Source organism: Fukomys damarensis, unplaced genomic scaffold (genome assembly GCF_012274545.1).
Source record: "Fukomys damarensis isolate Sample0158 unplaced genomic scaffold, DMR_v1.0_HiC HiC_scaffold_20, whole genome shotgun sequence".
Taxonomy (NCBI): domain Eukaryota; kingdom Metazoa; phylum Chordata; class Mammalia; order Rodentia; family Bathyergidae; genus Fukomys; species Fukomys damarensis.
In genome coordinates this window covers 18,032,759-18,056,079 of record NW_022900932.1, presented here as the reverse complement: position 1 = coordinate 18,056,079, position 23,321 = coordinate 18,032,759, and the positions used below count along the sequence as shown (strand labels likewise).

At 34.8% G+C, this 23,321-nt stretch overlaps 2 protein-coding genes across 3 annotated transcripts in view; both read right to left on the bottom strand.

The window, feature by feature from the left end:
- P4ha1 (prolyl 4-hydroxylase subunit alpha 1) overlaps positions 1 to 22,081 on the bottom strand; it is a 46,612-nt gene extending 24,531 nt beyond the window's left edge. For both annotated transcript variants that reach the window (XM_010606825.3, XM_010606817.3), the window contains exons 1-7: positions 21,984 to 22,081; positions 20,628 to 20,724; positions 19,665 to 19,816; positions 15,541 to 15,678; positions 7,547 to 7,786; positions 5,511 to 5,707; positions 1,669 to 1,845 (exon numbers count right to left, since the gene is read on the bottom strand). In XM_010606825.3, coding sequence (XP_010605127.1) covers positions 1,669 to 1,845; positions 5,511 to 5,707; positions 7,547 to 7,786; positions 15,541 to 15,678; positions 19,665 to 19,816; positions 20,628 to 20,724; positions 21,984 to 22,059 — 1,077 coding nt within the window. In that variant the 5' untranslated portion in view covers positions 22,060 to 22,081. The remainder of the gene's footprint in view (positions 1 to 1,668; positions 1,846 to 5,510; positions 5,708 to 7,546; positions 7,787 to 15,540; positions 15,679 to 19,664; positions 19,817 to 20,627; positions 20,725 to 21,983) is intronic.
- The window catches only part of Ecd (ecdysoneless cell cycle regulator), an 88,381-nt gene continuing 87,085 nt past the window's right edge, over positions 22,026 to 23,321 (bottom strand). The window contains exon 15 of the mRNA XM_010606802.3: positions 22,026 to 22,091. Coding sequence (XP_010605104.1) covers positions 22,076 to 22,091 — 16 coding nt within the window. The 3' untranslated portion in view covers positions 22,026 to 22,075. The remainder of the gene's footprint in view (positions 22,092 to 23,321) is intronic.

Here is a 23,321-nt window from a genome sequence, read left to right as displayed (position 1 = left end):
TTTTTTTTTTTTTTTTTTTTTGGTACCGGGGATCAAACTCGGGTCCTTGCACTTCCGAGGCAGCCGGCAGAACCCCTGAGCTAAATTCCCAGCCTACATTTTTTAAACTTCTGAGGTTAACCAAAGAGTATGAAATTTTAAGGCCACTTAATTTACTAATCACAAAATAATCTAAACTGAGGAATCTCCTTTGAAGATTTAAGTCGTCAAACCCAGACACTAATTCAGAATGAATACAGTAAGATTCCTGCTTATAAACATCGAGTTGCGAACTTTCACAGGTATATTGTATAGACTCACTTTGTTGGATTGAAGGAAATAATCTGACTTAACAAACATTCTGCTGGAATGGAACTCATTTGTAAGTTGGGGACTTACTGTATTCTACCAAGACATTTTGGTAAACTGGGTTTTATTAACCACAAATAAAGGATAAAAATTCAAACAAGAATAACAGAATATAAGTAGTAGTATGCTTGGTAGTAGGTTTATTAGAATTCCCTTAAACAGCATCCACATGTATTAGACCAGACTTTTGCATTTATAATCTTTCTTTGATAAACAGAGTATCGATAAGGAAAAGCAGTAAAACTTTTTAAACATCTGGCTATTTGCAGTACAAATACCTAGATAATTAAAGTATTTATATTACAACAAAAGTCAACAAATCCAAATTCAGCTGCCTCCTGATTTCAGAAATAAAGTTGTATTGGAATATAGCAATCCTCATTCATTTTCATATTTTCTTTAGCTGCTTTTATATCACAGTGACAGAGCTGAGTAGTTGTGACTGGGACCATATGGTCTGCAAAGCCTAAAAAATAGTTACTATCTTGACACTTACAGGAAAAAAAATAATCAACCCCTAAATAATGAGAACAAAACTAAGCTTAGCACTGATTTAAGTCTCTTTATGGAAGTGACAGTGGTTTGTATTTTATTATCAATAAGATGACCTATTAAAAGCAAGACCATGGGAGAAAAGGCAAGATCATAAAGGGTTGTCTTTCCCACATTTTCTCACAAAAGAAGAATGTGCTGAACACTGAGTTTATAGGTTTGGGTTTAACCCACAGTAGACTATTTTTTCTTAGTAAAATAAATGACCTAAGTTGAAGTCAGAAAACTATGGTGTTGCCATTTAAAGATTAGCATGATGCTTGCCCCCACGTATATTTTTCTACTACAGTATTAATGTGCCTAAGAAGGAATAAAAATACTTCAAATATTTTTCAGATAAAAATATAGAAGATATGAAGTTGAGCTAGAGATGTAGCCCAAGGATAGTGCTTGCCTAACGTGTTAAGAGGCCGTCTTCAATCTCCAGTACCACAAAAAAAGAAAAAGCTGAGCTTAGGGTAGTCTCTGAGATTAAGGTGACAAAATATATAGAAAAGTTATTCAGTAAGACAGTGAAAAAGTTTTGTGAAGGGTAAATAAAAATCTCATCTATGATTTTCATAATTCAGTGTTTAATGCCCACTTGTATGTTACTTGTGGCAACAACAAAGAAAAACTGACATACATAGAATATAATAACAAATCCATTATGTTGCAGCAACAGTATCTAAAACTATCTGTGAAGTTAATGCCATATCAATTATCCTCCATTATCTTACGAAAAACTGATACAAAGGTACAGTAAGTTGAGGAGGAAAAAAAACTCACCCTTGGTTTTGCTAGGTCTTTGACAATTTCAATTTCTGCATCAGAAATAATATCATGGAAGCGAATAATACGAGGCTTGTCCCACTCATCCTCCTGTTTGGCTGGAGCCAGAATAAATTTAGGATTCCGGTTTCCATCGTGGTAGCGGCAAAACAGTTTTTTTTGTCTTCGAGGAGTCTAAACATAATTATAAATATATTAATTATATATACACATACATATATATGCACACATATCGTATATACACATGTACACACATATATGTACATATGTGTGTGTGTTTGCAGTACAGGGGACTAACCCAGTGGGCCTTCATCCTTTGGTACAGCTCCAGCCCTTGTTTTAAATTTTGAGATAGCTTGCTGGGTTGCCTAGGCTGGGCTCAAATTTAGGATCTTCCAGCCTCAGCCTCCCAGAGTTGAGGGATTACAGGTATACACCACCATACCTGGCTAAGAGTTATAATATTTTTAACACCTATTCCTTGCAGACACAAAACAATAACCATGTTTGCAGATACACAGTATATCTTTGGAAGAATAAATAAGCAGTACTCTGCTAATATTTAGTATCAAATAGAGTTTCCAGGATTTTAAATTTTTCATAATTATTTTTTGGGGGAGAGATGGGAAAAAGGAGAAAAAAGTGAGATTTCTCTTTTAACCCTTCAATCATCAGGAAATAGGAAAGAAACAAGTGTTTATGGAAATATGAAATGAATGCCTCACACTGTTCCAAACTTCAAAAAGTAACTGGGAAGCACCCAGAAAAGTGAACATTTCTAGAAGGGGAAAAAACCAAAACACCAAAACCAGGTTTCCCTAATATACCTTACAGTTAAATGCTTGTGGCACAAAAAAAAAAATTACAGCAAAGGTGAAAATGGGTAGTTCCAAAAGTGTGAAGTTACTAAAGAAGCCAAGTGCTTTTAAGAGGAGGAATAAAAATACTGTAGAGCAGTCAACAAAAAAAATAAGTGTTCCTTTCAATCATCTGTTATATAAATCAAATATATTAGTTCATAGCTGATTCTTCTCTCTGCCATATCCCTCCCTCCAGGAATCAAACCCAGAGCCTGACACGTGCTCACTGAGAACTCTACCACTGGAACCCTGGTATTCTTCCCTTGATTAAATAAGTATGTCATATACAAAGCAGGAATATAATTGCTTAATTATTAAGTAATACAGTAAAACAATACATTAATTCACATTTATTCTCCATACATGCACTTTGTCTAGAATCAAACCCAAGGCTTTATATCAAACAAGTCTTTCATACAATGATAAAATGGATTGAACCATTTAAACAGAAGGATGTTCTTTTGATTATGGGCAGAGTTGACGCGTCACAACAAACTGGTAAACCAGCAGGATCCTGTATTGTACTTATGGTTCTATTTTCTTAAGACTTACTAAGGGAATTTTTTTTTGTTTGTTTTTTGTTTTTTGTTTTTTGAGACAGGGTCACACTATGTAGTTGAGTCTGACCTGGAACTCACTATGTAGCCCAGGCTGGCCTTGAACTCACAGCAATCCTCCTGCCTCAGCCTCCCATCACAGGCGTGTGCCACCAAACCCAGCTAAAGGTAATTTTTAAGAATCTGTTTACTGATGGAAATTTGAACAGAAACTAGTATTAATATTATGTGTACAGTGGGACTGCGCCTGCTTTGCAAGTGCAAGTTCCTGAGTTTGATCCCTGGTACCGAAAAAAAAAAATTATGTGTACATAAGGGAGGGGAGAATGGGGAAAAAAAAGAATCAAGATATATCATGTAGTGGTACAAATTCCCTATGGTGAATGTTATCATTGTGTATATCTAAAATGTACCAATAGCCAGATGTAAATCTAAGAAAATATGTACTGTGAATTGGCGGGGGGGGGAATGAGGCTTGAACTCAGGACCTTGTGCTTGTAAGGAGGTGGCACCACCAGAGCTAAATCCCAACCCAACTGTGAATTTTTTTAGGTGTGATAATGGCCTTTCAGTTATTGTGAGTCCTTACCTTTGGGGTGGGGGGTGAGACAAGGTCTTACTTTGTAGTTCAGATTGGCCTTAAACTCACTATGTAGCCCAGGTTGGCCTTGAACTTGAGGCATTCCTCCTGCCTCAGCCTCCCTAGTACTGGGATTATAGGAATGTGCCACCATGTAAAGCTTGAGTCCTTATCTTTAAAAGACATACATCTAGGGCCGGGGTTTGCTTAGTGGTGCCTCTGCCTGCCTCACAAGTGCAAGATCCCAAATTCAATCCTCAGTACCAAAAAAAAAAAAAAAAGACATATATCTAATTTAGATTTAGAATGCCCCCCCCACAAGGCTGTGTGTTACAGGCTTAGTCACCAGCCTGCGGTGTAATTGAGAGGTAATGGAACCTTCAGAAGGTGAGCCTCATAGAAGGCCATGGGGGCTACCCCTTGAAGGGGATACTGGGGTCTCTGCCCTTGTGTTTCTCACGGAGTACACAGCTCTACACCCTACCTGCTGCTCCCCATCCTGGCCATGATGTTTTGCCTCACCACAAACCCAAGGCAGTGGAGGTGAAACCACCACGCACTGAGACCCCTGAAAGTGAGTCAAAACAAATCTTTTGTTTTTTATTTTTTTAACAATCTTTCCTCTTTTTAAGCTGTTTATGTCAGCTATTTTGTCACACTGACACAAATCTGACTGGCACATGCTAAAATATTTAGAAATGAAAAAGAAAGTTTAACAAGTTTAACAAAGTATTATTATCCTTGAATTTACTCATTAGTTTGCAAAACAATAGCAAGTATGTCCTGCTAACAGTCCATGAACCCAGCTATCAAAAGTGTCAACAAAAATAAAAAATATATAAATAAATAAATTAAAGTGTCAACAAAGATATGTTTGCCGTTAGCAGTCAGGCAGTCAACAGTCATCACTAACTATAAAGGTCAGCTTGAGTTTGCTAGTAGTGAAGAAAAGTTTGTTTGAACACTAGTATCACATGATAGTCCTTGAAAAAAGGTTTCATGGGCTGGAGATGTAGCTCAGTAGTTGAGCATTTGCCTAGTATGTAAAAGGCCTTGGATTTGATCCTCAGTACTGCAAAAACAAAAGCAAAGGTGGTTCCATGGTCAATTCTGGGTACATATATATTTATAATAATGCACATATCATATCATGAAAAGACTCTGAAAAGTCCCAAAGCTAAACCAAAACCTGTGTTCAACTTAGTTTAACAAATGTTTCTTAGACTTGGAACATTTTGAGTTTGGATTTAAGATGTATTGATATTCTAAACGGGTTGCATCTTGAATTATTTAAATATGAAATATACAATAAAGGGATATTTGCAGACATATTTAGGTCTTTTTAAGAATAAATGTTAAAGTTAAAATCTGATGAACACCTACATTCTGAGTATTTCTTAAATAAAACTAAGGAATCTCTTTAAGACTGAAAAGGAGCAAGATCACGAGAGATTACTGTATAGATGAGTCTTGTATTTCATAAAATCAGTTACCAATAGAATATTATTTCTACTTAGACTACTAAAATCTCTTTTGCATTAAAAAATAATTACCATTTCATTAAACTTATCCTTCACCCTATAAAATAAGCCTCTTTTTATCTGTGAACAGGGTTAACATTACAAATGCATACTGTATATGATTAAAAAACTTTATATTAAAACTTTTATTAGCTGCAGCATAATGAGTGTGACAGCAAGCTAATATGGCATACTGTAATATTTAATGCAATCATAATTTTTACCCCATAGGCTTAAATATAAATCTGATTCTCTCTACAACTATGCACAAAACACATACATACACACTTATGCACACACACAATTGACTTTTCTACTTTACCATTTTGATACCCTCCCCACGGCACAGCATTTCATACTTCTGTCTCTCTGGCAGGTAATCCATAGAAATCCCTTTTTTCCTCAGTGTGCTTTTCTGATCAGACTGGTCATCTGAAGCAGACTTATTGGTATCTTTTTCTTTAGTCATTATATACTCAAAATATTTTAAGTTACCATTAGCTCTCTGATGTTCAGGATCTATTTGAAGAGAAAGTATATCCATGAGTAAGTTTGCAATTGTTAAATCCTCTGAATATAAATAGAGGGGAACATATGATTTGTCTTCCAAACCAGGATGCTTTTGAAGAGTAAAAAGAGCAACTAAGACCAATTATAATACCAAAAATGGATATAAACTGGTACTATCTCAAGTGAGTCAGAACATATGGTCATCCTATGTAAAAACAGTTCTAGAGATGGAACAGCCTTTTATTTCAAGGTTACAATTACTGTTTCTACTTTGAGAACTTGCTAATCATCCAGAGGAACTATGTTCAATTTTATGTAAAATCTAACTTATCCTACTTAATTTGATGCAACGGTAAAAATTTTTCTAAGACTGAAAAATAATCACTACTGTAAAAGCATACATACTTCAAAAGCAACCTTAATCACAGATAACATTATAAATGCAGAACACATGTTAGTGGATTTCAGCCCCAACTTTCTAAGTAAGAAAGAAGAAACTAAAGATGTAATTTTCAAATAAGTCAGAATCTACTGACTGACTCAAAATTACTACTGATGATTTTTAGCTATACCATCCAGCTGGAAAAAAAAAAAAGAAAAATCCAAACAACCACAGTGATAAAAATTTAAAAGGCAGAAACAATAGTCAAGACTTCACTTGTGTCATTAATTGAAGTGTTTGAGAAATGTAACTCTAGATTATAAAATATTTGTCCTTCAGAGACTGTTCACAATATATATTGTGATATACAATAAAAACTTAATTTTGTAAAAGGAAAAACTGCAGGGAAGGGGAATGTATCCTACAATAAAACAAAATTTTCTGTGTTTGGGTAACTGGCTTATGGATGGATTATATCTTTTTCTGTTTTAATAAATTTCCTATGATGAGTATAAAGTATGTTCTAAATCAGGAGGAAACTTCAGTAAAAATAAAAGAAAAAAAGTTATTTGAACTAATATCTTTTAATTTATCAATTCACCCAACTAGAAAATAAAACAACTATCAAAAGTTCACTTTCAGATGATCTTTTTTTTTTGGTACTGGGGATCGAACTTGGGACCTTGAGCTTGCAAGGCCGGTGGCAGAACCACTAAACTAAATCCACTGTCCTCAGATGATCAATCTTCCTGAGTTGAATTTTTCTGACATAATACATATTTTTCTATTCATAAAATAATTTGTTTTAAGGTTTCATTATATAGCAAAGGCCGCTTGAACTTATTACTATATAAATTCTTGTCACCATCTCCAAAGATTATGACTTAGAAGTGAAAATTCCTTGATTTCTACTAACAAGTATTCAAGTAATTCTGATGTATGTGATGCCTATATCTCTGTTCAAAATTATCACAAGACATGTTTTGCTAACATTTGAATATAAAATATAATACACCAATAACTCTCTTCAGAAGAGGTTTAACATGTAATATGGAAACATTTTTGACTGAGATAGGTTAGATTCAATCTTGAATTTCCAGAGATAGGTTAGATTCAATCTTGAATTTCCAGAATACAGAGTGGAGGATCATAGCCATAATGCCAGTACTAATCATGGGGGAAAAAATCAGTTGCCATTTACTTTGAGAAAAAGCAGTGAGAAGTGTCTGACTGATAAGCCTCTTTTTTTTTTTTTTTTTTTTTTGGTACTGGGGATTGAACTCGGGTCCTTGCACTTGCAAGGCAGGCCACCAAACCACTGAGCTAAATCCTCAGCCCTGATAAGCCTCTTAATTGCTAACAAAAAGTACTGACAGTACATGGATGGATCAATGGACAGATAAAATATATAGATGATATATATCCCCAATATAATTATAACCTTAAATTAAGGCCAGATAACATACCTAGTTCAAGAAGCTTCCTTGTAAGCAGAAGAGCCTTGTCCAGGTCTCCCTGCTGGTATACAGCATAGCTCAGATAATCTAGAACAGAGACCTTGTCCACAGTGGCCACCTCGCCCTCATCCAGCTGCCTGAGGGCTTGTCCCATCCACAGTTCAGTGTGGTAATAGTCTGCCTCTGTGTAGGCCACTTTGCCCAATTCAAAGCAGTCCTCAGCAGTTAGGAAGGATTTATGCTTTACTCCTGTGAAAAGAAAATGCAGAGAACTTTCAGAATCTTCATATTACTGTATATTTACTTAAGACTATATAACTTTCAAAGTGCTATTTCATTTTTAGTTGAACTTTATAGCAGTCCTGAGGTAAGCAAAATTTATCCTAATTTTGTAAACAAATGAACAATCTGCAAGGTAAGATAGCATGATCAAGAATCACACAGCTGGTATTGGGTGACTTGGTACCTAAAGAAGCCATGGCTTAGATTATCAGACATTGTACCAAAATAAACGTCAGTTACAATGAAATGTGCTATTCTCTAACATAGCAGGAATCACCATAGGAGATACATCTGTCTTCTAACCAGCAATCTAGTCAAGAGATGAATATATAGAGAAAAAGGCAAACCTGTCAACTGATTTTCTTGGGTTTTTTTTTTTTCTTTTGAAACTACACTAATGACATCTAAAATTTAAATGCCAGAGTTCATTCAGGTCACTAGTAATATATTCAAAACACTAGTTATTAGTATATTTATAGATGTATGTAACAATCACCACAATCTAATTTTATAACATTTTCACCACCTAAAAGAAAACTTGGCCAGGGATTTAGCTCAGTGGCACCACACCCGCCCTGCAAAATTGTACAATTACTTTGACAAGAACAAAGAAAAATGCTTTTCTTTTGGTACTGGGGATCGAACTTGGGACCTTGTGCTTGCGAGGCAGGTGGTAGAACCACTAAGCTAAATCCCCAGGCCAGAAAAAATGCTTTTTTAAATGTTTCTTTCTATAATTCTCCATAACTCTAAATGATATCCACAAAATGTAACAAACATATAACATTCTTTTTTTTTTCCAGCACTGGGGATTAACCCAGGGCCATGTGCGTGATCAGGTGTTACAAGAAAAAAGCATCTGATATAAAACAAAACAATTATTCATTTATACTATAGCCTAGTTCATAAAAATTAGGCAAATTTCCTGGGGCCAAAAGAAAAGGAAACTTGAAACCCAGAGAGATACACTAAGGAGGAAGCTGCATCAGTTCTGGAGGTAGTCACCAGAATTAGAAACCTAGAGGTTTGATTTTTAGCTACTAGAAAGGGACAGGGGATAAACGCCTCCAGACCATTCTGAGTAGCAATGTCTTGAGAACATAATGTAGAGCAAAGCCTTTGAAAATTACACCCTGGATGAAATAATGATCTTCAAAAAAAAACAACAGCTAACAAAGAAACAAAAGAAGAATTCATATTTCTGAGTCAGGCATATCCTCAGAGAGGTTTTAATTTCAAATTTACATTGTATCAATGGTCTGAGAAAGTAAATCCAAGAAATTAAAGGGATCCTAGGTTGGTACAGTTATAGGACATCTAGCATAAATAATATTTATACTCCAGAAAATGTGCCCTTTCCCCAAACTGCATTATTTCCACAGATGACATCCGCTGAAGCAGCACACAATCCAAAACTGCAAAGCACTGACGAAATAAGCTATTATGAGCAAACAGCAGAAAATATCAAAAACATTACTAGATATTGCTTTTGGTCTTCAGATACTGGAATTAACATTAAGAATACAAAATAATAGATTAAAACATTTAAAGAAATACAAAAACAAAAAATATGGACAATTAAGATACCTGCTGCACAGTGTAGATGTTGACTGTTCCCCAAAGACCCAATGTTAAAGGCTTGGTCCCCAGAGTGGCACTACTGCGAGATGGTGGAACCTCTGGGGGGCAGGGGTCTAATGGGAATCCCTCATGTTGCTGTGAGTGCACCCTTGAAGGGGACTGAGAGACTTCAGCCCCTACCTCTTCACTTCCTGCCTTATCGGGTAAGCAATCTGCTTTGCCATGTGCTCCTCCCTATTGCCATTTGGCACTGTCACCAGAAACCCAAAGCTGTGGATCCACTAGAGCTTGGAAAGGAATTTCTAAAACTATGAGCCATAATAAATATTTTATCTTTAATTATTTCAGGTATTTCATTACAGTAATATGAAGGTGACTAACACAATGCACTAAAGGATTCAGCAGATTTGAATGAAAGGGAGCAGAAAAAAAAAACTTCCAGAAATCCTAAGTACAGGTTGAGCACCTCCAATCTAAAAATCTGAAATGCTCCAACACGCAGAGCTTTCTGAGCACTGACACAATGCAACAAATAGAAAATTTCATACCTGACCTCATGCAACAGGTCACAAAGTGCAATTATACTGAAAATATTGTAAAAATTTACCTTTAGGGCTGTATGTAAAGGTATACATGAAACAAACACATGTCATATTTAGACTTTAGACTTGGAACTCATCCCATGATACCTCATTATGTACATGCAAATATTCCAAAATCTGAAAAAAATCCAAAATGCAAAGCACCTTTGATGTCAATTTCTAGTTATTCATTTCAGATAAAGAATATTCAACCTGTACATTCAGTACTATTAGGTTTATAAGGTGATCAGACATAACTAAAAAGAGACTGAATTAGCTCAGTGGTTCTGCCACCTGCATTGCAAGCACAATGTCCCGAGTTCGATCCCTGGTAGCAAAAAAACAAACAAAAGAGATTGAATCTAGAAAACAGAGGATAATAAATTATCAGGAAAAAACTACCCAGAATGCAGCAAAGAAAGAAGTAAACATGAAATGCTAGCTTTAAAAGGCAGAAAGAAGAAAATACAGTTAGAATTTCAGAAAAACAGAAATATGAGACAGACACTATTTTAAATCTTTCAGAATTAAAACACATGGAGAATTAAAGGAATCATACCACAGTGATATGTGCACACCTATGTTTATAGCAGCACAATTTGTAATAGCTAAATCTTGGAAACAGCCCATTTGCCCATCAGTTGGAAATTGGATAAAGAAGATGTGGTTTTTCTATAAAATGGAATACTACTCAGCCATAAAGAATGAGAAATTAGATTCATTCATAGGAAAATGGATACATATTGAGGATATGCTCCTAAGTGAAATAAGTAAGTCACACAGGTGTAAATACCGAATAGTTTCTCTGGTGTGAAAAGATATAATAGTACATTAAGATCCTAATGAGATAATTGACCATGTGAAATAGGAAGAAAAGGGCTAAAGGTGTAGGGAAAATGGGAAGGGGAGAGGAAAGGTAATAAGGGAAAAGGAAAAAATATGACAAAATGAAAAAATGGAAATAAAGTGTTGGTAAATGAGGAGGAGAGGAGGGAGTGAAGGGAAGGCACGGACAAGGGGAAAAAAATGAGAACCAAGACCTGTCATGTAAAGGTACAAGATCCCAATAATGAATGTAATTTTACTGTATACCTAAAATGTACCAATAAACTCAATAAAAGAAAAAAAAACATATGGAACGTTAGATTCAGGAAGAACAAAAAATCCTACACAAATAAGGTGTTTTAAGGATGTATTTCAAGGAAAAAAATTCTAAAAGGAAAGTTTTAAGTATAAGGATGATAAACTGAATGCCAATCTAAATTAAACTATAAAGATTGGCAAAAATCTCAAAGTTGATGTAATTTTTGGTGCTGTTATAGGGGAAATTGACACTCATATCCTGCTGGTGTAGAAATGCAAAATATAAATTTTATGGAGAGTATTAGAACAGTATTAGCAAAATCACCTATTCATTTACTCTTTGATCCAGTGAGACCACTTCTAGAAAGATATCTGTAAAGGTCAGTTAGCAAAAATACAAAATAAATATGTACAAGGTTATTAGCAACATTACTTTTTTAGCAGAAAAAGACTTCAAATAAACCAGATGCTCACTATATAGGGAATAGTTAAATAAACCATGGAACCTCCACAATACACAGTAACATGCAGTTATAAAAATAAATGAACATTCCTATGTATTATATGAAGTGATATCTAGGGACTATGAAAAAAAAATACCAAAGTTAAGAACAACAGTCATACCATGGTACCTTTTGTATAAATGTCAAGAGGAAATACAAGTACATGTGTATGCACTTACTTCTTTTTTAAAGAACTTTTTAAAACAAACTATGGACATAGAAAAGCTAGTAAAATGGTTGCATATAGGAATAAGGGAACAGACTGAAGAGTACAAGAATGGAAGTGAGAATTCTGTAAATGTACTCAGTATAGACTGGATTGTGAAAGAATATGAAAATCCTAAATAAAAAAATGAAAGAAAAAAGGCAACAATACCTAAAAATGAAGCAAAAACACTGAAATAATTGAACACAACTGTACAGCATGTTGAAGGGATATTCAGAGAAATGAATTATTTCAGGAGTCTTTAAGACAGTATTTTGACTGATCATATCTGTTGTGATATATACTAAGGATTTAAAATTCCTGCACTCACTGATGAACGTTATTAATAAGGTGCTATTTTAAGTTATTTTAGACATTTTATAGATAATACAAAGAAGTTAATGTCATTAGGAACCAAGATTTTCAACACAAAAGAGATGTCAGTATAAACCCTGTAACCTTCAATTTCAACTGGAACTAATATAAACTCATATTTCCTATCTCTGTTCATTTAAAGACCTCAATTAAATAACAAACTCAAAAGCAATAAACACCCTACAACCTTCCAGTAGCTAAACTCTGCTTTTTAAATGCCATTCCCTGTTAAAATGAATCAAGGCTCAGCCAGGTGCCACAGCGCATGCCTATAATCCCAACACTCAGGCTGAGGCAGAAGGATCACAAGTTTGAGGGCCTGGCCTGGGCAACTTAGCCAGACCATCTCAAAAAAATAAAGGAATACCTTGGTTCAATCCCCGGTACAACAACAATAAAAATCAAGGCTCATTATTAGATAAATGCCTGATTCCTACTCTGCTGTAGAAATTTATCTTTTTTAAAAAAAAGACTACAAAGGGAAGGAAGAAATTTCCTTGCTATCAAAGAACAATATGGTCATTTCCAAAAGCCAAAAATGGGTCCAGGGATTTAGCTCAGTGGCCCCGCACCTGCCTCTCAAGTGCAAGGTCCTGAGTTTGATCCCTAATACCCGCCCCCCAAAAAAGCCAAAAGCAATAAATTAATTTGAAGAGGCTCCCTCTGCCTAAAGTGAAACATTGTGAATATCAAAATAATGAACATAATGTATTGAAATAAAAAATATTATATATAAAAATACAGAAGAAGAAAAGTCGATAAGGAGATAAAAAGTGAGAGGGGCTGGGGATTTAGCTCAATGGCACCATGCCTGCCTTGCAAGTACAAGTTCCTGAGTTTGATTCCCAGTACCAAAAAAAAAAAAAAAAAGAGCCAGGGATATAGCTGAGCGGCACAGCACATGCCTGGCAAGCATGAGGCCCCAAGTTGGAAGATGGATTCCCAGTACAAAAACAACAACAAAAAAAAAGTGAGAAGTATTAATATTCTATAATAAAAATAATTCCATATTCTCAGGATATCTTATTTTCAGCTATTCTATATGAGACTTACCAACTGATCTCTAAAGATTTGGTCCTCAGAGGACCCAGTAGGCTAAACACACAAAACTGGGGTTAAATAATATTCAATATTGGAATGGAAAGATAAGTTTTAAACAAAATACTGAAAAATAAATAAAATTATCACCCTCTAAAAACCTGCTTCTCATGTTCTCTTTTGTTAGATGGAACCCACCCAGTGTTCAAGCCCAAGAACCCATATCAAGTCCATCGTTAGAGTCCACCATCTGTTTCCCCACTGCCTAGATAACTTAGCTCCATGTGCACTAGCTACTATCCTCTCTTACTTAAATTTTTGCAACAGCCCCCTCTCCTTGGTTCTTTATCCCTTGGAACCAACCCAATCTCCATTCTGCAGCTAGAATAATATTTATAAAAGGAAAATAATAAATTTCTGTTTAAAACTTTCTGATAGCTCTTCATTGTGCTCAGGACAGTTCAAACTTCTCCCGGTCTTAAATGCCCTCCAAGATATGGCTTCTGCTCACCTCCCCAGCCTCATCTCTCAATATTCTCACAAAATCAAACCCCATCTCCACCTCAGACACTCACCGTTTTAACTGTAGTTTAATCATACAAACTGTTAGTTATCTGAATATGACATGCTGTCTCCTTTTCAGTCTTTAAGATGTTCCCTTTGCCTGGAACACTTTTTCATGCCCACTGTTCTCTCCCTCTTCCCCATTTTCCTGCATAATCCCTTGTGCATTAAGTCTTAATTTTTATAAATCATGTCTTCTAGGAAGTTTTCCTTTATATATTTTTTTATCAAGTCCAGAATTAGATTTCCTTCTGTGTGCTCTCATGATATCCTAAAAGTCCCACTTCTGTGCATTCATCATAGTGTATGTTAAAAGTGTGAACAGGCAAAGATACTGTCTTATTTATTATATATGCTTAGTGCTAACACCTGACACATATTAAGTAAATACCTATTAAATGTGTTGTTTTTAAACCACAAGCCATTCTATTTTTTCACAATGCTGGAGACCAAACCCAGAGCTTTGTATATTCTAGACAAGCATTCTACCACTGAGCTACATCCCCAGCCTCTCAGAAGCCAGTCTTTCAAAATACGGCTCTAGGATCTGGACATAGATGCACACCTGTAACCCCAGGTACTCATGAGGCTGAAGCATGAAGATCTCAAGTCTGAGTCCAACATGGGAAACTTAATGAGGCCCTGTCCCAAAGTAAAAAATAAAAAGGGCTGGAGATGTAGTTCAGCGTGAAGGTCCTGGGTTCAATCCTTAGTACTGGCGAAGAAAAAAAAAGATTATCTGGTAAGAGTAGCTCAGTCATATAGTGCTCCCTGGGTTCAAGAACTAGCCCCACACACATTTAAAAAAAAAGTCATAATCTTATCAAAAGTTTTATAATAAATATCAGTAGACAGAAAATATTTGCAAATTTGTGCATTTTTGGAAACCCAAATTTGTACATTTTTGGAAATCAAATCAAAAATCCATAATGGAATTATTCCAATTTAACAGAAATTTTATTTAATATTATACTATGTTTAGTTTTACCACTTGATACCTTTATACTGAAATGAAGAGAGATCAGCAAGAAAAACATACTGATAAACAACTCACACCATTCTTTCTCTTACTGAGGAAAACCAACTTCAATATGAAAATAGAGGTAATATATTTTATTTCTCCAGTTAACAGTGACAGGAGATAATGGTAATAAACCATAGACTGAAAGAAAATGTGTATGATGTAAATTATCATAAAATCAGATGTAACTTTAAAAAAGAGAAGTTTTGCCAAAAACAAAAGGCAGAATGTTCCATCCTATAGAACACTTTAAACATCTGTGCATATCCCAGTACATTTGGGCTTTTAATTAATGAAAACACAAATTTTATAAATCTCATTATAGCTTTGCATACTTAAGCAATATACAGTGTTCTTTTAAAAATCTGGGAAAATGGGGCCAGGGATGTAGCTCAGTGTTTCCACCATCTGCCTCACAAGGTCCCAAGTTCGATTCCAGGTACCAAAAAACCAATAATTTTTTCAATGTAAATGTTTTTCATGGTTTCTAACAATGTGAAATAAAATATAATTCTGAAAAAAATCTGGAAAAATGGTTGTTCCCTTTTCTCATGCACTAAAAATTGCTTAAGTTAGTCCCTATAAATGTAAGCTTTCACAGACAGTAACAAGCCAGAAGCACATCCATCACTATTAAGTCCTACAGAAAGGGAGAATTCCTTTGTATCCCAAAGCTATGAAAAAACTACAGCTTTAAAAATCTTTAAGTCTTTTTTACATTGTTGTAGTGGACTGAATAGGCATTTTAGAGGCTGGAAAAATCATCTTACCCGGAAGATTACCCTTTGAGATGGTATCTGTGTCCAGATTGTAGGTGTCCTGGAGACGCAACAAAGCTTTGGCTGCCCCAACCTGATCTTCATCATTAGGGAAGTATTGTCTCTGAATGGTCAGGTTAGAGATAAAGCCTTGAAATAGAAAAAAAAGCAGGGGGGTGGATAAAAAGGGACTGTAGAACCTCAGACTTCTACCTAATACTGAATCTTTGTAAGGATTTCTCAAAATATTATCATTTTCAGCTATACCACCAAAGGTTCACAAGTTAATAAAGAAAAAATTAAAATACACTGAATGTAACATACACCTAACTTGTTCGATTTTCCCAACTGCTTCTAATTTTAAGTAATCTGAGTTCACTGTATAAATTATATTAGTAGGTAAAGATCAACTAACATAATGACTGAGTCTTACACAATTCAGCAAGAAAACAAATAGTGCCTCCACTATGAGATGAACACATTTATGGGATTTTATTTTTTTGCTTATTCGCTTTTTGATTTTTTGAGACAAGGTCTTGCTATATAGTTCAGGCTGGTCTTAAACTCACTAGCCCTGGCTAGCCTTGAACTTGTAGAGATCCTTCAGCCTCTGCCTCCCAAAAGCTGGGATTATGGGCGTGCATGACTAGCAGTTATTTATAGGATTTTAAACAACCAATTATACTTTCAGATAACAGATGGTAAATAAAACTTGTGCTCTTAAAGTTCTCTTCTTGCATGTACTGCACATTATATAAATAGGGAAATATATACATTTTGATGAAATTCTTCAGAGAAAAATGTTTGTTATATATTTAAGATCAACAGCTATTTTACTAAAATACATTTAAATAGCAAATACAGTGTTAAATATTCAAGATTAGCTATATGTAAAACCTAATGTTAATTTAAGGAAGATTTATATAAAATACAGCAGAAGTCAAGCTAACAAATTACTGGTAACTATATATAATGTCTAGGAAAATGGATACTAAATAACTCCTTAAGAAAATAAAAGAATCACAGCAATATATGCTCACCCACATTCATAGCAGCATAGTTTGTAACAGCTAAAATTTGGAAACAGCCCAATTGCCCATCAACTGGAGATTTTATATGTGGGCTTTTATAAAATGGAGTACTACTCAGCCATAAAGAACAAAAAACTAAAGATATTTATAGCTAGGTGGACATACATTGAGGCCATGCTCTTAAGTGAAATTAATAAGTCCACGTATGTATATACCAAATAGTTTCTCTGGTGTGAAAAACTAAAAGTGTAAATAAGGATCAAAACGTATAACTGATATTGTGTAATAGGAAGAAAAGATCTAAAAGAGTAGAGAAGTGGGAAGGGTAGGGGAAAAGGAAAATAAAAAATATGTGAAAAGGAAAAACATAGAAACAATGTCTTTGTAAACTGGGAAGGGTAGAGGGCCTGAAGGGAGGGCTGGGAAATGGGGAAAATAAGAACCAAGCTAAGTCATGTAAAAGTACAAGATCCTAATGATGAATATAACTGTATTATATACCTGTATTATATAACTGTATTATACTGCATTAAAATGTACCAATAACTTAATTTTTAAAAAGTGATTAAAATTTTAGTGATGTAAATGTCATCATTATAAATAAAAATTAGGTATGAGACTTCCCTCTTCTCTCATTAACTTTTGATCAACTATTTGTACTTTGATCAGCAATAAATCGAGCATTTTTATTTTAATGGAAATGTACAGAAGAAACAACTACCTAGAAAAGGACTAAAGTTCATATGAAGCATAAAATCAACTCTCAGTAAAAATTTCCACATGTACTTTACCGGCTTTTTTATACAAGACTGTAATGTTTCTTATGCTTGAAAACAAAAATCCAAGTTACTTAAGTCCTCTCTAAAACAGAAAATGGGACAACTACCACAGATTAAAACATGAAAATATCAAGGCTCATATTATAAAAGAACTGCACAGGTCATTATGTTAGAATGAATGAATGGACAAATGGGGCATGTGTGTGTGTAGATGTGTGTTTGTGTATGGAGAGAGGGGTGAAAGGAGAGAGAGGGTTTGAAAAGGAAGAAAGGAAGGGAGGTAGGGAAAGGCAGAAAGAGGGAGGGTAGAAAAGGTAGGAGAGCTAGAGGGACAGGGTTATATATTTCCTTAAAAACACTCTCAGGGTAAAGTACAGTATTATACAGTACATAAAATAATCACAGGCATTTCCTTCTCATAGTGAATATGTATTCACAATTACCTGCCATTACTTTTCAAGGTTCCCTGTTTTATGCAAAACACAGGAGTCCCCACTTACCCACATCCCTAGTGGTTGCTGAAATCATGGCTACTACTGAATCCTATATATACTATGTTTTTCTTATATATACATATACAAATTTAATGTCTTTCTGTCTTAACTAAGCACTTAACATGCATTATGACCATAATTTTTGTAGTCTGAAGTGCAATAGCAAAACTAGCATAAATTTCTTTTTCCTTTTCAATTTCACAGATTGAAGATTCATTCTTACCACATATCTTAGCAACCTCAGCATACAATTTTTTCAACTTTAGCACACAGGTTGGTTTGTTTTGTTTTGTTTTGTTTCCTTCTTCTTCTTCTTCTTTCCCTATTGAGAATTTTCACCTTTTCACTTAAAGGAAACACTTTATGGCTTGTCTTTGGCACATCTGAATTGCCAGCAACACTACTCTTGTATTCTGAAGCCATTATTATGTAAAATAAGGGTTACTTGATCACAAAGTACAGTGAAAATGATCTGATAAACAAGAGGCTACTAAGTAACTGAAGGCAGGGTGTGTATACAGCACAGGTATGCTGGACAAAAAGATGACTCACATCCCAGGTGGGACAGCCCCAGATTTTATCGCACTAAGAAGAAAGGCACTCAATTTAACAATAAACTTATTTCTGGAATTTTCAATTTAATATTTTTGAACCATGAGTAAACAGAACTGCAGAATGCAAAACAATGGGTAAGGGAGTCTACTATAGTATACTGCTTGCAAACAATGAGAAATACTCTTGGAGTATTTTATTTACACAACCAGCTCGCTCAGCTCTCTCCCTCTTTTTTTCTTCTATCATCACTGATGTAACAAATATTTCAGCTTCTAGTATGTACTAAGCTTAATCCCTTTACCTCCTTCAACTCCAGACTGTTTTCTATTCTATTAATACTTTCTAAAATACCTCAACACTCCCAACTACAATTTTATTGTTTCACTTAGACTTAATTATTGGTATTTATAGCCTCAGTTTTTAAAATTTAGTGCCTGCATTGACTAAAATAACCCTAAAACAAAAATACTAGGTAGAATACAGAGAACACTTACTTCTCTTTATAATATCACTCTTGGTATTTTAAAAACTGATTAGAAATAAAGACGTACCCATTTTCATGTATGTGGTACTGGGGATTAAATTCAGGGGCACCCCACCATTGAGCTACATTCCCAGCCCTTTCTTAAATGTTTAATTTGATAAGGTCTTGCTAAATTGCTCATGATCCTCCTGACTCAGCTTCCCAGAGTGCTGGTATTACAGGCATGAGCCACCAATTTACCCAGTATTTTAAAAACTGATGGAAAATAAAGATTTACACACACTGTTTTTCCTTTTTCTTTTTATTTTTTGATACAGGGTCTCTCTATGTAGTCTAGACTATCCCTAAACTCACTATGTAGCCCAGCCTGGCCCTGAACTCTCCATCTTCCTTGCATCAGTCTCCAGAGTGTTGAGATTACAGGTATGGGCCACAACACCCAGCTAGCATACAAATTTTTAAAGTCTGAAGGTAATCCTAAAATAAAAATGATTATCCTCAGGAAAAAAAAAAACTATATATCAAATAACCTATTCACTTCTATAGATTTCAAAACAAAATCACCAGTGTTAGTCACCAGTAGAAGAAATTACTATTTTTTACGATCAAAGAATTCAGGATCATAACTAAATGAACTCTAGTCAAACCAAAGACACCCAGACAATAATCACAACACTGAGTACGTGATATTCTGGGAACTGAATTTATCACTAACTTTGGCATTTCTGTAGGTAGTAGCAATATTGCCTTACCTTTTTGGGGCAGGGGGGCTCATTAGTCTCCTCAGACTTACCATCTGACATATCCTTAAGGACCAGATTCTCCAACTCACTCCACTCAGTATTCAGACGTTTCATTAACTTGAATGCATTTACAGGATGCCCAACAAATCCTTCTGGATCTTTTGTTGCTGTGCTAGTTAGCCGATCTAACTTCTCTGCCCATCTGTAAATGTATGACATAAAAATGTACAGATACTCATTAAGGAAAAACACAATTTACAAAGGTACTTGTGGAAAAAAAAAGACTAGAGACTTTTGAGTTAAAATTACACATATGACTTTATTCTAAAGTAAAATTATAAAAGCCCTTTAAAGAGTAAGATCTTCATAAAATATAACTTGGCAGAATCAAAACACAATAAGATTTTTTTTGTTTAGTTTTGTTTCTCGTAAATGGAATATCCTTATCTTAGTAAAAGTTAGGATTTAATTTCTCTAGTAAGAGTTAAAAAATCATTTCCACACAGATCTTTAAGGCCAAATAATTATTATAAAACTCAAACTGGCCTAACCCAAGTTCACTTACATGTTTGTTTAAAGTGACGTCTCACTATGCTGCCCAAGATGGCTTAGAAGTCCTGGGCTCAAATGATCCTCCTGCCTCAGCCTCCTGAGTATCTGAGCTATACACATGCACCACTGAACTGGCCTAATGCAATTTTTACATTTAATATCTAGAAACTACATTTTAAAACAAAAACCTTGTCAGGTGTGATGGCACATACCTGTAATCCCAGCACTCAGGAGGCTGAGGCAAGAAAGCAGGAGGGATCATTCTGAGTTCAAGGCCAGCCTGAGCTAGGTAATGAGTTCATGACCAGCCTGAACTGGTCAAATAGTGAGATCCTGTTTCTAAAGAAAAAAGCCTTAATACTTAGCTATTTATTAAACAAAACACAGGAATTCTCAGGTCTTAGCTCAAAAAGAAAACACCCATATGGATTCAGTCTTACTAAGTAAAACATATTACGTACTTTTTTATCTGTTCTAACTTGTCCTCTTCTGCCTTAATATAATCTTTCAGAGAAGTCACCAGATCTTTCTCTGTATGGATCAAATCAGTCATCTGACCTATGAGGGGGAAAAGGGAAAGAAGGTTATGAAATATTCATCCATACACATATTCTAGAATCAGCTAAGAATAACTGAGAATGCTTCATCCTATGAGGATTAACTGGCAGGAATTATATATGTTGGAGCAAATTATCTTTATTTTTCATTAGCTATATTAAAACAAAGCCAAAACCTGTTCTAATTATGTGCTCTGGGTCTAATTTTCAAGCTACTTAATTTTGCAAACTTGGGCTGTGCTGACAAATTAGAATTACAACACAACACTACTTTCCAAGGATCAGTGTTTCTTCTTCACCACCTCCCTCTACACCTTTTGTTTTGTTTGCAGGGCTAATTAAATTTTTATTCAATAAACAAAATCATACTAAAAAAATACAAATGATTTATACTTAATTCTTTATAAGGAATCAGAGGCTCGTCATTTTATATCCTGAAACCAAGTGTCATAAATACATAATACTTATGCTTTAACTCTATAATTCCCCAAGGGTCAAAACGGTCGAGAATGAAGAAAACATCTCACTTAAGACAATGAAATACAAAGAGAAGAAAATATAAAATAATAAATATCAAACTATGAAAAGTATTCTAGAAGTAAAGGATATAAGGAGGTCTTATATTCTATGTACTGTACTTTTGGTTTTAACCAATTTTCCCACAGTGCTAGGACTTGTACCCAGGGCTTTGTGCTGTACTAACGAGTCAAACCCACAGCTCTGATATGTTATTTTTATAATACTTTTAAGGAATTTAAAAAATTACAGTGTTGGGGCCTGGAATTAAGCTCAGTGGTTCTGCAGCCTGCCTCACAAACACAAGGTCCTGAGTTTGATCACTGGTACAAAAAAAAAAAAAAAAAAAAAAAAAAAAAAAATTACAGTGCAGCAAAAAGAATGTTCACAGTAGATTCTTACATGTAAAATCAGGATAGAAAATAATACGTAGTTTGTGTATCTGTGCATTGAAAATGACTGAAGTACAAATATAGGCACAATTTGGTGGACACACTTAATAGTAATTGTCTTTGATAAGCTTTTCTACATTTTCTTAAGTTTCTGACCAAAGATGTATGATTTTTATAATAAATTATTTAAAGCAAAACAACTGTATTAAAAATAACAGAGAGGACCTTTTAGGACAGGGGGTAAGCCAAATGCTTTCATCTTTGGGAATGCAATTTATTTGTATTTATTCAAAAACAATTAAAAATAAAATTTTTGAATGCAAAATAACACAAAAAAGTAGTTAAGACTTACCAATTGAAGTAAAAAAGCCTGGATGGGCCAAAGTTTGGGGAAGCAGAATCCCTACAATTAAAACATGCCAGATCATTTTGGAGGATTTAATTCTACAGGTTCACACACCTATAAGAGAAAAAGAGCCATTACCAAAAAATAAAAAAGGTCACCTATTCTGTCCATGCACAAAATGAAGGTCAGATTCCAAGATGAGGATACCTACAGAATGATGTTAATTCCTGTAAACTGACTTAATAACAGGTACTTATTTTTCAGAGTACTGCCTCAATACTCATATTAAAGAAAAATATACATGTCTGTTATAACCTGGTAACTTATTCTCTTTTTTTTTTTTTTTGTATGAGGGATTGAACTCAGGATCTTGCACTTGCCAGGCAGGTGGTGGCACCATTGAGCTAAATCCCCCAGTCCCCTGGTAACATTCTTTTTTTTACTTTATTGGTACTTTTTTAAGTACACAGTACAATTACATTCACTGGGATCTTGTACCTTTACATGACAGATCTTGGTTCTCATTTTTACCCCATACCCATGCCCTCCCTTCACCCCTTCCACCCTCCCCTATTTACAAAGACTCTGTTTACATTTTTTCTTTCCTATTTTTTCTTTTCCTTTATTTACTTTCCCCTACCCTTCCCACTTCCCCTACACCTTTAGCCCTTTTCTTCCTATTTCACATTATCAGTTATACAATTTGAACCTTATTTACACTTTGTTTTTCACACCAGAGAAACTATTTATTATTTACACATCTTATTTATTTCACTTGAGTATGGCCTCAATATGCATCCATTTTCCTATGAATGACTCTAGTTTCTCATTCTTTATGGCTGAGTAGTACTCCATTTTATAGAAAAACCACATCTTTATCCAGTCTCCAGTTGATGGGCATTGGGGTTCTTTCCAAGTTTTAGTTATCACAAACTGTGCCACTTATAAACATTGGTGCACATATATCATGGTGGTATGATTCTTTTAGTTATTTTGGAAAGACACCCAGCAGAGGAGTAGCTGAGTCAAATGGAACCTCTAATCCTAGTCCTTTGAGGTATCTCCATATTGATTTTCACAGTGGTTGCACCAGTCTGCACTCCCACCAACAATGAAGAAGGGTTCCTTTCTCCCCACAACTCCGCCAACATTTGTTATTGGTCGATTTCTTGGTAACAGCCATTCTTTGTGGGGGTCAGGTGGAATCTCAGTGTTGTTTTCATCTGCATCTCTCAAATGACCAGTGTGTGGAACATTTTTTCATATATTTACTTGCTGCTTTTACTTCCTTGTCTGAAAAATGTCTGTTCATTTCAGATGCCCATTTTTGTTTGTTTTTTTTTT